The sequence below is a fragment of the Bactrocera tryoni genome, chromosome 5 (assembly GCF_016617805.1).
Source record: "Bactrocera tryoni isolate S06 chromosome 5, CSIRO_BtryS06_freeze2, whole genome shotgun sequence".
Classification (NCBI taxonomy): domain Eukaryota; kingdom Metazoa; phylum Arthropoda; class Insecta; order Diptera; family Tephritidae; genus Bactrocera; species Bactrocera tryoni.
The window spans coordinates 31,951,223-31,963,508 of NC_052503.1; the positions used below are offsets into that span (position 1 = coordinate 31,951,223).

The 12,286-nt window shown below is 35.8% G+C and overlaps 5 protein-coding genes across 5 annotated transcripts; 3 read left to right on the forward strand and 2 right to left on the reverse strand.

Moving 5' to 3' along the window:
- The first annotated feature begins 36 nt into the window (after positions 1 to 36).
- LOC120776678 (WASH complex subunit homolog 5) lies at positions 37 to 4,131 on the forward strand. The gene is made up of 7 exons (XM_040107552.1): positions 37 to 215; positions 270 to 372; positions 441 to 632; positions 696 to 1,910; positions 1,973 to 3,360; positions 3,458 to 3,841; positions 3,904 to 4,131. The coding sequence occupies exons 1-7, from the start codon at positions 94 to 96 to the stop codon at positions 4,058 to 4,060; spliced, it is 3,561 nt and encodes a 1,186-aa protein (XP_039963486.1). The 5' UTR covers positions 37 to 93; the 3' UTR covers positions 4,061 to 4,131.
- LOC120776679 (phosphoglucomutase) lies at positions 4,102 to 7,414 on the reverse strand. Its single transcript, XM_040107553.1, has 6 exons — positions 7,016 to 7,414; positions 6,744 to 6,908; positions 6,532 to 6,613; positions 5,250 to 5,797; positions 4,515 to 5,185; positions 4,102 to 4,444 (listed from the first exon to the last, which is right to left on the reverse strand). Exons 1-6 carry the CDS (start codon positions 7,088 to 7,090, stop codon positions 4,306 to 4,308), a joined length of 1,680 nt encoding a protein of 559 aa, XP_039963487.1. The 5' UTR covers positions 7,091 to 7,414; the 3' UTR covers positions 4,102 to 4,305.
- Positions 7,415 to 8,032: 618 nt separating this feature from the next.
- Positions 8,033 to 9,298, forward strand: LOC120777692 (translocon-associated protein subunit beta). The gene is made up of 3 exons (XM_040109165.1): positions 8,033 to 8,162; positions 8,334 to 8,709; positions 8,768 to 9,298. Exons 2-3 carry the CDS (start codon positions 8,335 to 8,337, stop codon positions 8,963 to 8,965), a joined length of 573 nt encoding a protein of 190 aa, XP_039965099.1. The 5' UTR covers positions 8,033 to 8,162; position 8,334; the 3' UTR covers positions 8,966 to 9,298.
- A 1-nt stretch (position 9,299) lies between these two features.
- LOC120777691 lies at positions 9,300 to 11,275 on the reverse strand. Its single transcript, XM_040109164.1, has 4 exons — positions 11,089 to 11,275; positions 10,870 to 10,997; positions 10,105 to 10,810; positions 9,300 to 10,046 (listed from the first exon to the last, which is right to left on the reverse strand). The coding sequence occupies exons 1-4, from the start codon at positions 11,170 to 11,172 to the stop codon at positions 9,693 to 9,695; spliced, it is 1,272 nt and encodes a 423-aa protein (XP_039965098.1). The 5' UTR covers positions 11,173 to 11,275; the 3' UTR covers positions 9,300 to 9,692.
- A 419-nt stretch (positions 11,276 to 11,694) lies between these two features.
- On the forward strand, positions 11,695 to 12,242 carry LOC120777528 (signal recognition particle 9 kDa protein). The gene is made up of 2 exons (XM_040108910.1): positions 11,695 to 11,835; positions 11,898 to 12,242. Exons 1-2 carry the CDS (start codon positions 11,695 to 11,697, stop codon positions 11,988 to 11,990), a joined length of 234 nt encoding a protein of 77 aa, XP_039964844.1. The 3' UTR covers positions 11,991 to 12,242.
- The last annotated feature ends 44 nt before the right edge of the window (positions 12,243 to 12,286 follow it).

The window sequence follows — 12,286 nt, forward strand, 5'->3', positions numbered from 1 at the left end:
TTTTGTATAATTTATGTTGATTTTGCAAATAAAAAACATTACCAGAGACAAGGTAAACAGTGTATTTAAATAAATTCTTGTCTGTTCATAAAAATGACAGATTTTCTTGCTGAAAATAATGCTTGTGGGCAAAGTTTACTGCATATCGTTTCTGTAGGAAATTCGATAATTGCAGAAACATTACGCTTAAAGGATTACATTCCTGATATATATCGGTAAAGGACAAGTGTATAACAAAATTACCGAAGATTAATGCAATGAATATTTAGTTTAGAATCAAAGGCTGACGTTCAAAAGTATTCCGAAATTATATTGGATTTTAGCTACCTAAAAATAGCGGAGGCGCAGGAGCAAAAGATTGAGGAAAATCCAGTAAGACAGAAACTGATTTCTTAAATCCTCATTTAAAAGAATTAATATTCTATCTCTTATCATTTTAGGAGTTGCAAGATTTAGATGACGAGGTACGTGAAAACTATTTGGACCTTTTAACGCGATTTTATCTGGCCTTTGAAAGTACACATCAGTATGCTGTGGATCTCAAGCAATTCATCGATGAATTGAATCGTGGCTACTACATTCAACAGACACTTGAATCTGTGTTACAAGATGTAGAAGGCAAACAGTTAATGGTAGTGGTCTTATTTATGATGTATGTTAATGCCAGCATTTATTAATACTTATTATTATTCTAGTGCGAAGCATTATACTTGTTTGGCACGATGTTATTACTTCTTGATTATCATATACCGGGTATTGTGCGTGAACGCCTTTTAATATCATATTATCGATATAGTGCTGCAAAAGCGCAAGGTGATAGCAACATTGATGACGTTTGTATGTTATTGCGCTCCACCGGCTTCGTAGCAAACAATGAATCATCACCGTACAACGCAAAACTAACAACACCTTCACAGTATCCTGTCTCATACTTCTCACGCTTTACATTTGACCAAAACTTTATTGATATGGTAATTGGTCGTTTACGATGTGACGATCTTTACAACCAATTAGCCATTTATCCACATCCTGATCATCGCTCCACTGCTCTGTCTACACAGTCGGCAATGCTTTTCGTATGTCTTTTTTTCACACCACAAACCCTCCATTCTCAAGTAGCACAAATGCGGGAAATTGTGGACAAATTTTACGCCGATAATTGGGTAGTATCTATTTACATGGGTGTAACTGTTAACTTGATTGACGCGTGGGATGAATTTAAAGCAGCCAAAGCGGCTTTGGCGCCTGTGGTGGATACTGGTGTGAAGGGCTTCTGTTTGTTGCATAAGGAGAAAATGAACAAGACTTTGAAACAAACGCAGGAAATACTACGAGCAGGTGTTTTGAACGACGACTTTGTTCTACAGAACATCACAAAAATCATACCTCTAATGCGCCAATGTAACGTTTTACTACGATGGTACTTCACGCACACATCGAAAGCAGTGCTAGTGTTGACTCAGAATTCACAAAAGACTCAGCAGGTCGAACAACTAGTCTGCAATGAGTTAAACTATCGTAAGGAACAGTTATTAGAGCTTCTACTTGATTGTAGCCAGTTGGAGGCGGCCGTTAAGGATATATTGCGCGATTTAATGAACGCAAAAGCCGAACGATGGTCTAAGTTCAAGCATGAAGCTTTGGATCGTCTTAAAGAATTAGGCGAGGCATTTGGTGGCTCACGGCCGCTGTCAAAAATAGAAAACAACCCACAACTGAAGTTGTGGTTCAGTGAAATAACTAAAGAAGTTGAAAAACTTAGTGCGGAAAACGTGAATTTTTCGGGACGAACATTAATTCAACTGATACAAGCGCTCGAGGAGGTGGAAGAATTTCATAATTTGCAAGCAAACATGCAAGTGAAGCAGTATTTGTTGGAAACGCGTGAATTCTTACACCGCATGATACAGGTAAAGTAATATGGGCCTTCATGAATTATATATAATTAAATAAGCACGTATTTAACTTGTAGATAATTAATATCAAGGAAGATATCCTCATCAATATGCAATTGATCAGTGATTTGAGCTACGCCTGGCGCTTACTTGACCGTGATTTCACCGTTATCATGCAGGATTGCATTAAAAAGCAACCCAGGTCTGTAATACGGTTACGCGCAGCATTCCTTAAACTTGCCAGTGCACTGGAAATTCCTCTACTGCGTATAAACCAGGAACACAGTGAAGATCTTGTATCCGTCTCCAATTACTACAGCACCGAACTTGCTAATTACATGCGTAAAGTTTTGCAAATCATACCCGAAACCATGTTCAGCATAATGGCACGAATTATAAATTTACAAACGGAGGTGCTGCTCGAAATACCTACGCGCTTGGAAAAGGACAAGCTAAAGGAGTATGCACAGTTCGAAGACCGCTATACAATCGCTAAGCTAACACATTCAATTGCCATTTTCACCGAAGGCATACTAATGATGAAAAAGACACTGGTTGGTGTTATTGAACTTGACCCCAAACAGCTGCTTGAGGATGGCATACGTAAAGAACTCGTGCGACACCTGGCAAACGCGCTAAATCTGGGCTTGATCTTCACAACTACAACTAAAACGAAACGACAACCTATAGCTGAATTAGAAACGAAATTGCTAGCATTAGCCAAAATCATGGATGGCTACCGGCGTTCTTTTGAATACATACAGGATTACTTGAAAATACATGGCTTGAAGATTTTACAAGAAGAGCTAACACGCATTATCAACTACAATGTAGAAAAGGAATGCAATGCATTTTTGCGCAATAAGGTGCAAGATTGGCAGTCACGCTATCAGAGTCAAACTGTACCAATACCTAGTTTTCCGCCACTGCAAGGTGACGCCACGAAGTCGAATAATTTCATTGGTCGCTTGGCACACGAAATACTTCAATGTACGGATCCTAAGCGTACAATTTTTATAGAACTTAAAGCAACCTGGTATGAAAAACGTGCACCACACAAAGAAATTCTGAATGGTTGCTTTTTCAGCAAAGTGCGTGAGGCAATCGGGCCAGCCGGTTTGGTCGGACTAGATCGTCTCTATTCGTATATGTTTGCAGCAGAACTCAAACAGAATCTAGAAAAAATGCAAAAGAATTTAGCTAATGATAATATGTGGTTAGAAGCATTAAATAGCTTAAGCGTCGAGTTGGAATCAAAACAATTTCCGGACACTAATTCATCAAACCCATTAAAATTCTACGCAAATTATCATAATCGCTGGTTGAAAGTGTGGCCGACATTACTAGAATGGCTATTACAGCTGGGACATAAGCAAATACTGCGTCAGCAACTGTCCTTTGAATTGAACAGGAGCAGCAAATGTAATTCGAAAAATTTGGAATCAGCACTGGAAACTTTCAATAGGTTAATATAAAAATTGATTTGGAATGTGAATTTTTCGAACTTTTATGGCTTTGGAAGTATGTTTTTTACTTTTTTTTCAAATTATTGTATCTTCTAGGGCACTGTTGAACGAATTGGAACAACCAGAGACTTACGCGAAATTTATCTGTTCGGATCGTGGCAATCACTTGCTTATGGAATTTAACGAGTATCTCGCCTTTACAGGCTCTTATGAACCGCTTGAGCAAGTTTTCCTTACAACCAAAAGCTCACATCACATTGCGCTGTTTCTCTTCTTATTTACCATAGCGCATTTGCCACGCCTACAATTTGCGGTGAACACAAATAGCTTACTGGCGAAAAATGTGAAGGATTCCTTAGATGGCACACCACTTCTAGTGGGCTTACTAACTGTTTTACAACAGTTTCATAAAGACGTCAAGCTATTGTACTTGACTTACCTGTGTCAATACGCAACTGTGATAGTGGAGGCGAATATAAGGTTAATATGCATGATACATTTTGCTTATGGGCAATCGAAAAAATATAGTTTATCATTTTCAGTGCTAAAAGTGAATTAAGCGTTGAAGCCACAACAGCATTGCACTTCCTGCAGATGTTTGTTAGGTTAGCCAAGCTACCGCGTACTGTTTTAACCGAACGCTGTCCCACAATTATATTAAATCAATTTGAGTATTTAGCTATAAGCAACAAAGTTTAACTGCGATTTATAAATTTTATGAAAAAAATACGTATTATTGCTTATATAAAACACAAACATACAAATTTTATTATTTAAAATAATTCATCCCAACAAATGGTGCCAATTGTAGTAACTATATCCTTATTAATTTCGTTTTCTAAACAAAATCAGAACGATCAACAAGTGAAACGCGCTTTAGGCAAAGACTTTTCAAAACGAGGTAGCCTCCAAAACTAGCTTTGCTAATTCATTGCTAAAATGTCTTATGTAATGACAGTGGGTGCATTGCGACCAGTGAATTTTGGCAGTTGTGAAATCTCCAAAGCGATATCTATTAATGGTTTCAGCATTACACTAGCTTGACCGAGCACATTATCCTTCTCGTAGGAATCAATATACAAACTGTAATTAAAAAAAATAACATTATATGTAGATGTGAGTTAATAGCAGGCAAAACTTTGGAATAACCTACCGCACTGTAGCGCCCGAACTGCCTGTGCCACTTAAACGGAACACAATACGACTGCCATCTTCAAAGACAATACGTAAACCTTGCTTTGTGGCCAGAGACTTGTCTACGGGGTCAGTATAGCTGAAGTTATCAGCTACCTTGACTTTGTATGTTTTGTCACCAATGGTAAAACTCTTTCCAACAAATGAAGGATCGGTAATATTTTTCTCCATAGTTGCAATCATTTCATTGCAAGGTTCCAATTCACATTCCTCATAATCATAACGTGTAAAGTAATTACGCCCATAGGTGGCCCAATGAGCCTTGAGTATATCTTCGATTCCCTTGCCGGTATGTTCCATAACAGAGAGCCAAGCTAAAACCGCCCAAATGCCATCTTTTTCTCTGATATGATTGGAGCCAGTGCCAAAGCTCTCTTCGCCACATAAGCACAGACGACCGGCGTCCATAAGATTACCGAAATACTTCCAACCAGTGGGTACTTCAAATACCTCTTTACCCAACTTCTTGCCCACCAAATCCACTGCCGAAGCTGTTGGCATACTTCTTGCAAAGCCTTGTACACCATTTTTCTTGAAGTATGGTATACATTCCAAGTTATTCGCGATAACTGCCAACGAATCGCTGGGCGTTACAAAGAAAGCGCGATGGCCGATGATCATGTTACGATCCTAGAAGTGAAAATGTCCAATTTTATTACATTTGATATAGAATTTACTTGGTTAATTTACTTACACCATCACCATCGAATGCGGCGCCGATGTCGTAATCACCTTGAGCCACGGTTTCTACCAAATCCTTGGCGTAAGTTAAATTGGGATCGGGATGCAAGCCGCCAAAATCAGGTAACGGTGTTGTGTGAACTACACCATTTTCGGGTGCACCCAAAGCGTTCAGAAAGATCTCACGCACATATGAGCCAGTAACGCCGTTCAACGAATCTATGCGCATTTTAAGTGGCTTGCCTGATGTCTTTCCGCTAACAAAGTCACGCAGTTTCTCAAAATCGAAAATCTCTTTCATATGGGCAACATAATTAGCCACTGAATCGATGACCTCAACAACATAAGGTTTGCCATTAATTTCATATTTGTTAGTGCCTATTTTACTTATGTCAATTTCTAAGCCATTGACTATTTTGTACTCCTTGATGGCAGTGGAGAGTTGGTAGATGTTATTGGTTACAGCATCTGGTGCCGGTCCACCATTTTCACAATTGAATTTAATACCAAAATCGTTTTCGGGACCGCCGGGATTGTGGGAAGCTGTCAATACTATGCCACCTAAAATATATATGTAATGATTACATAATTGTATGTAAGTACAAAATTGGAAAAATAAGTTGTATTATTAGCTCAACTACAGATTTGTTTACTTGTTTAGGAATTGCAACTATTAAATTGGAAATTATGATGATAACATTCAAAATTATCATGATGACATTCAAAAATGCCCGTCTTAGTTCGTCAGCATTGTTGATAAGAAGTAATATATTAAATTTCATATAACAAGCTACTTTTATAGCGTTTGCATGTAAACAAATGTAGCAAATTACACAAAAGAATTAAATGCACTTTAATTTTTAAATATTTGCAAAATATACATATGTATATGTGTATATACAGACTATATCCTATACACCCATACACATACATATAAAGTATATATTTATATATATTTATATAAAATTCTTTCATATTAACGTTTTTAAACCATGAACAGGGTATATCGGGCCTCTAGCTATAATTCAAATGGATCCAAGTCCTTGTATTGATTTTTTTTTTTTTTTGCGAGGTATCTTCACTAAATTTGGTATTAATTATTGTCCATAACAGCTTTATTTGTTTATTTGTGAAGGGTTATATAGCTTCGAAGCAAACGAGGTTAACGGCCTATGGCCAACTTGAGTAAATATATATACACATAAACGCATGACGTTGCTTTTTTTTTAATTGTGCGTACATATGAATGTGTTTTCACAAGACAGTTTAATATAACTACTCGTATGATTACTTACCTAAAGCTTTATGCTTACGAATTAAGCTTGAAACAGCTGGAGTCGAAAGTATACCATTTTGTCCAACCAACAATTTTGCAACCTAATAATATTTTAAGAGATAATTAAATTTGAAACACTAGCATGCCGACTAAATATCTTACTACAAACTTACATACATACATCTACGAAATATAGACATACATACATACATATGAACTCTATAAACTCACCCCATTAGCAGCACACATTCGAATAATGAGTTCTGCAGCCTCCTTGCAATAGTAGCGGCCATCACCACCCACTACAAGCAGAGATCCTTCTAACGCTGCACCATTGGCATCCAAAATACACTGCACGAAGTTCTCGGTGTAATTTTGTTGTGTGAAAACTTTTACCTTTAATTTGGTAAATAAAAGTATGAGTTTAGTTGTCTAATATTCACTTAAAAAAACAAGAACAAATCAACTAAGCCGACTAAGAATATAATTGAAAAAAAGTAAACCTTTTTGCGTAATCCGCTAGTGCCTGGTTTTTGGCCTTCGTATGGTTTTGTAGCAACTACGGAAACAGTCGACATATTTAATTTATCAATTTTAATAAACGACTATCCAACGAGAAATCAAGTTTATAATAAGCTCTCTGTGTACCAACGTATATTTTGCAACGTCTGCAACACTTGATTTCCGAAAACTGACTACCCCATACTAGGCAATTTACTGATAATATACAGGTACAAGGTCATTCAATGTCAGAAGCTAGCTGAAAGCAACTTGCGCTAGCGCAAATATGATAAGCAAATCAACAAGGCTCCACAAATATTTGTTGTGAATTGAAGCTTTATAAAATATTCAGTGACAATCTATTTTAAGCTTGGCGTTCTTAGTATAAATATTTTATTTAGTTGCCGGTTTTAAATACACAAATTCATATCATTAGCATAACAAAACAATCATTGGTGAGGGTACTTTTTGTAAACAAACCATTGTGAACTTGCGATAATTGTAAACATCGATATATTTAAAAAATTCTTGTGATAATTAAACAAAATATGATTGAAAAGAAGGATACTATAAAATATAATATTAAATGATTGAATACAATTAAGAAAAGAAAATTTAAATTCAAGAAAACTCATGCGTGTCCATTCTTCTGATTAAAATTGTTGACGATTATATAAAATGGAACAAATTAGATTGTAAGCTCTGTAGCTTTATTAACTATACGCTAATATATTATATACAAGGATTGGGGATACCAGGAAGAATGCTAATAAAAAGTGGTAACGATTTCACTTTATTGTAGGAAAGGTGCTATCATCTAATATATAAATCTCTAACCTGCTCTCGAATCACGAACGTGTTAAATTTAAACAATATTTTAATTACTGACTTACGAAGCAACTCACCATTCCAATTTTAGCGACATCTCTTTATTAAGCAATCATTGGCGCAAAAGCTAGATGGCGCTCAAAATTGACGATGTATGACAGTTGTCATAAAATACACGAAGTATACACGTCACATAGTTCCGTCAAGTCTTCGCTGCATTTTCATCGCATTTTTGGAAAGTTGATTTTCATTTTAATTGCGGTGTGGAAGAAATCGGTTTTTTAAGAGATTTTAGCTGAGATTTTATATTTAATAACTCAAGTAAGTTAAAACAATATGATCACCATCAGAATTTAATAAAATAAACAAATAATGTTTATTAATATTGGTATAATTTGTACTCAGCCGCAAAGCTTCCACGTCAACAAGAAGTGAAATCAGCTCATAGACTTGTAGCATGAAGTATAATTTGTATTTATTGATCTATTTCAGAATGTTCAAATCATTGTTTTCTGTTGTAATCTTACTGGCATTGTCAAATATCTGCCTTTCTGATGATGAGACCAGCGCTCGTTTACTAATTTCCAAACAAATTCTTAACAAGTATTTAGTGGAAAAGAGTGATCTACTTGTGCGATACACAATTTATAACGTTGGAAATGGTGCCGCTACCAATGTGAAATTGGTCGACAATGGTTTCCCCTCAGAAGCCTTCGATGTAGTTGGAGGTCAACCAACTGCAACCATTGAACGTATCGCTCCACAAGCCAACTATACCCATGTATTAGTGGTGCGTCCAAAAGCATATGGATATTTCAATTTCACAGCCGCTGAAATTTCGTACAAACCTGTCGAGGAAGCCGAAGAGGTAACGAATGCTAATATGCTTTCCAATTGGATACTAATATTTATATTATATTTCTTAGTTGCAATTGGCTGTAAGCTCCGAGCCTGGTCAAGGTGGAATTATAAATCTGGCTGAATTCAACAAACGCTTCTCATCACACTTCTTTGATTGGGTTGCTTTCGCTATAATGACTTTGCCTTCCCTAGCAATTCCATTGGCACTGTGGCACTCGTCAAAGAGCAAGTATGAACGCTACGGCAAAAACAAAAAACACTAAATGTAAATTATAATAGACTTTTAAGCAATATCGCTAAAACATCAAATTGATCAATATGAGTCCCAAACGATTCAATAATTAATATCGCCCAATATATTAACGAAAGTGCGTAATGTGAGCGTTGCAAGTTTTATTCTTTTGTCTTGTGCGAAAGGATTTTCCTTGAAATATTTTGTCGAAAACGCTTACTGACGCCAAGTTCAAACACAAACTCAATGTTAAAATCGTTTTAGATTTATTTGAAAACCATAAAAGTCGAAGAGTTCTGGACGAAATAGCTTAATACGACATATGTCCAAACACGTTTTCTAATAAAAAATATATAAAAACTGTGTAGGCATAAGTCAATTTATTTAAACAAGATAGAAATAGATAGCTGCTAGGCGTTTACAAATACTTTCTAAAGGTTTTTATATATTAGATGTTTGCGCCAGACGCGTTCTTTTCAGCCAACCGCCACTCTGTATAAATATTTCTAGCAAAATAAATATTTTAGATATCTACAACAAAAATAAGTGTAAGATTCCTATTTACAATGGCTAAATTAGTACCTTATTAAACAAATTGTAGCAGTATTTATGGTTTAAAGGGCATACATGAATTCCAATACACATATTCCACACGACATACGGCCACACAGTGCGCATACCTATATTTTTGTTAAACATAGCTTGATGTAAATTTATATTTATGATTCGTGTATGCAATTTATTATTTCGAAGGGATCCTATTCCAAAACTTCACTTGATTCCGAAATTTTTATCCGCGCCGTTGTAGTGCCGTCGCAACGGCGTTTTTTAGCAGCCGAAGGTCCCGCCAGAGTATCATCGTCATCATCAAGTTCAATATCCTCTTCATTTTGATTTATTATAGCACCAGTAGTGCCTGTAGTCGAAGTTGTCGAATCTCCAGCGCCCGGGTTTATCTTATTAATATTGGCTGATATTTCTCGATTTTTTGCATCCAAATCCTCCAAGCGTTTTTTTAATTCCGTTATTTGCGTACTCATTGTAGAAATTGTATTCATGGTCTGTTGTAAACGACGTGATTGCTGTACCTGTATTTGTTGCATCCGATTCATCTGAAATTTTAATAACTTTGTTACTGAACGATGACTATATTTAAAAACGTTTACTTACTCTTTGAACACCATTTTTGTATTCCAATTCAAGTTTTTTGTATTTGGCCATAGTTGCTTTTGCCTCTGGACATCCACTGCGTTTCTGTTTAACGTTATTATCTGAATTTGCATTTGATGTTTTACAGCAACAGCACCCACCCACTGCACTGTAAATGGAATCCCAATCCGTTGAATCTGAACTATCTGAATTCGGTGATTTCACATTTATAAACGCAGCCATTCTATTCAGTATAGCCTCATTGCAGTTATTGCAGGGCATTTTTAAAGGTGATGTTCGAGGAGAAGCTGTCAACAGTTTTGAAGTACTACTCGCCTGCGTCCACATATTGGAATTACTTTGTGTGACACTAAAGCTTATACTACCCAATTCGGAACTTGCAGCCGTTATACGTTTATGATCAATTGCTCTAGATCTGTTGCTGCTGGCGTCAACATAGGGCTTTAAAATATTTGCTATTTTTTCATCAAAGTGCTCTATTGCCATAGATGATATGTCGCGTAACTCTTGGAGCACTTCATGTGGTCGGAGTGTTTTGCGAGTTTTTGATACCAATATAAGGATTCGAAAGATTTCATCAAGCACCCGACCGGGTATGAAGCAACACAGATTTAGATCTATGTACTTGCTATACGTCATTGAGAGCATCGAAATACGAGTCTCTATCGATGTAAGAATATCCGCATGTCTCGCTAAGCTGTGATTGCTACATAGAATAAGTATGAAAATGTTACTTTTTCCTTTTTTTATGCCAGATGAACCTACCGTCTCTCTGATTCTCTACGCGGCAGCATTGATTTGATACGTTTGAAAATGGTGGAGTGTTGTCGCACAGCACGACTAAAACCACCATTCAAAACTTGTTGACAAATTTGATTTACTCTTCTGCAAACCTGGTATCCCATAAGAAAAATATTATTCCGTTAGTAACACGCTAAGAACTTACACTATGTAATTGTTTCTACAAAGAAACGGAAAACTTACTAATCGGTTTTTGGATACCTCTTCATAGGTAAGGAATTCAAATATTTCCATTAACATGCAATCCGGCAGTTCCAAAAAATTCATTGTGATTTATTGTGCTAATTTGTTCGTTTAACTATTGTTAAAATTATATTTTTACACAATTAAAATTGGTTCTGCACGTCTAGAATGTTGTGTGCGAAAAAAACCCAAAGAAGCGGAATTACAAGATGAGGTAGAGAATAAAGATGAAATAAAAACAAACACAGAAAATAATCAGCAGTAAAATAAAATTAATCACTAGAGGGCGCAACGCCATTTCAAAATATATTTTTATATTTCTGTAAACGTGTTTCATTTTAAAGAAAGTAATAATTTTAAAGGTTTTGAAATACATGTTTAACTTTTATGAAAGTATATTAGAAGTAGTGATTTCATTTTAATCATTAAATTTGTGTTTTGTGAGTTGGATTGTTGGCATCCCTCTTTTCCGTATTCAACTCTGGCAGCATTCTTTCAAAAAAGTGACACATTAGCAAAAATTGACATTTCGACTTCCACCTACATCCACATTTAATATTTGTGAAATTTAGTTATTTATGCGAGTGTTAATAAAATCGTGTAAAAATGGTTTTCGTAAAAAATTGGGAAGATTTTGAAATCGCTGCCGAGTCCATGTACATGGCGAATCCAAAGAACTGCCGATACACAATGAAATACGTCCACTCGAAGGGCCACATACTCCTGAAAATGACTGACAACGTAAAGGTACTCCGATGTCCATAACTATTAAAATTATTGTTGTTATTAACTTTATACTTTACTTGCAGTGTATTCAATATAAAGCAGAAAATATGCCGGATTTGAAGAAAATTGAGAAGCTGTCATCGAATCTAATGGGACACATGGCATCTAAGGAGTAACATAATTAATAGCGAAGTAAACATTTTTTTTTTATTGGGGGAAAAGTGGGCACAGAGTAGATTAAGTTTAAATAACATTGTATTAATGTTAGCTTTGTAACCACTTAAAGAGTGGAGTTGTAGACGTATAATAACGTCATAATCGAAACGTCGCTTTCGAAAACATTTCCATGAAATGCTTTTAAGTTATTATAAACCTGTGGAATTAAAGATGAACAATAAAAATTATTCTAATTGTTTTGTAAGCCTAAAGTGAATATCTATCGTATAACGAAAATTGCAAGAAGAAATGAGAA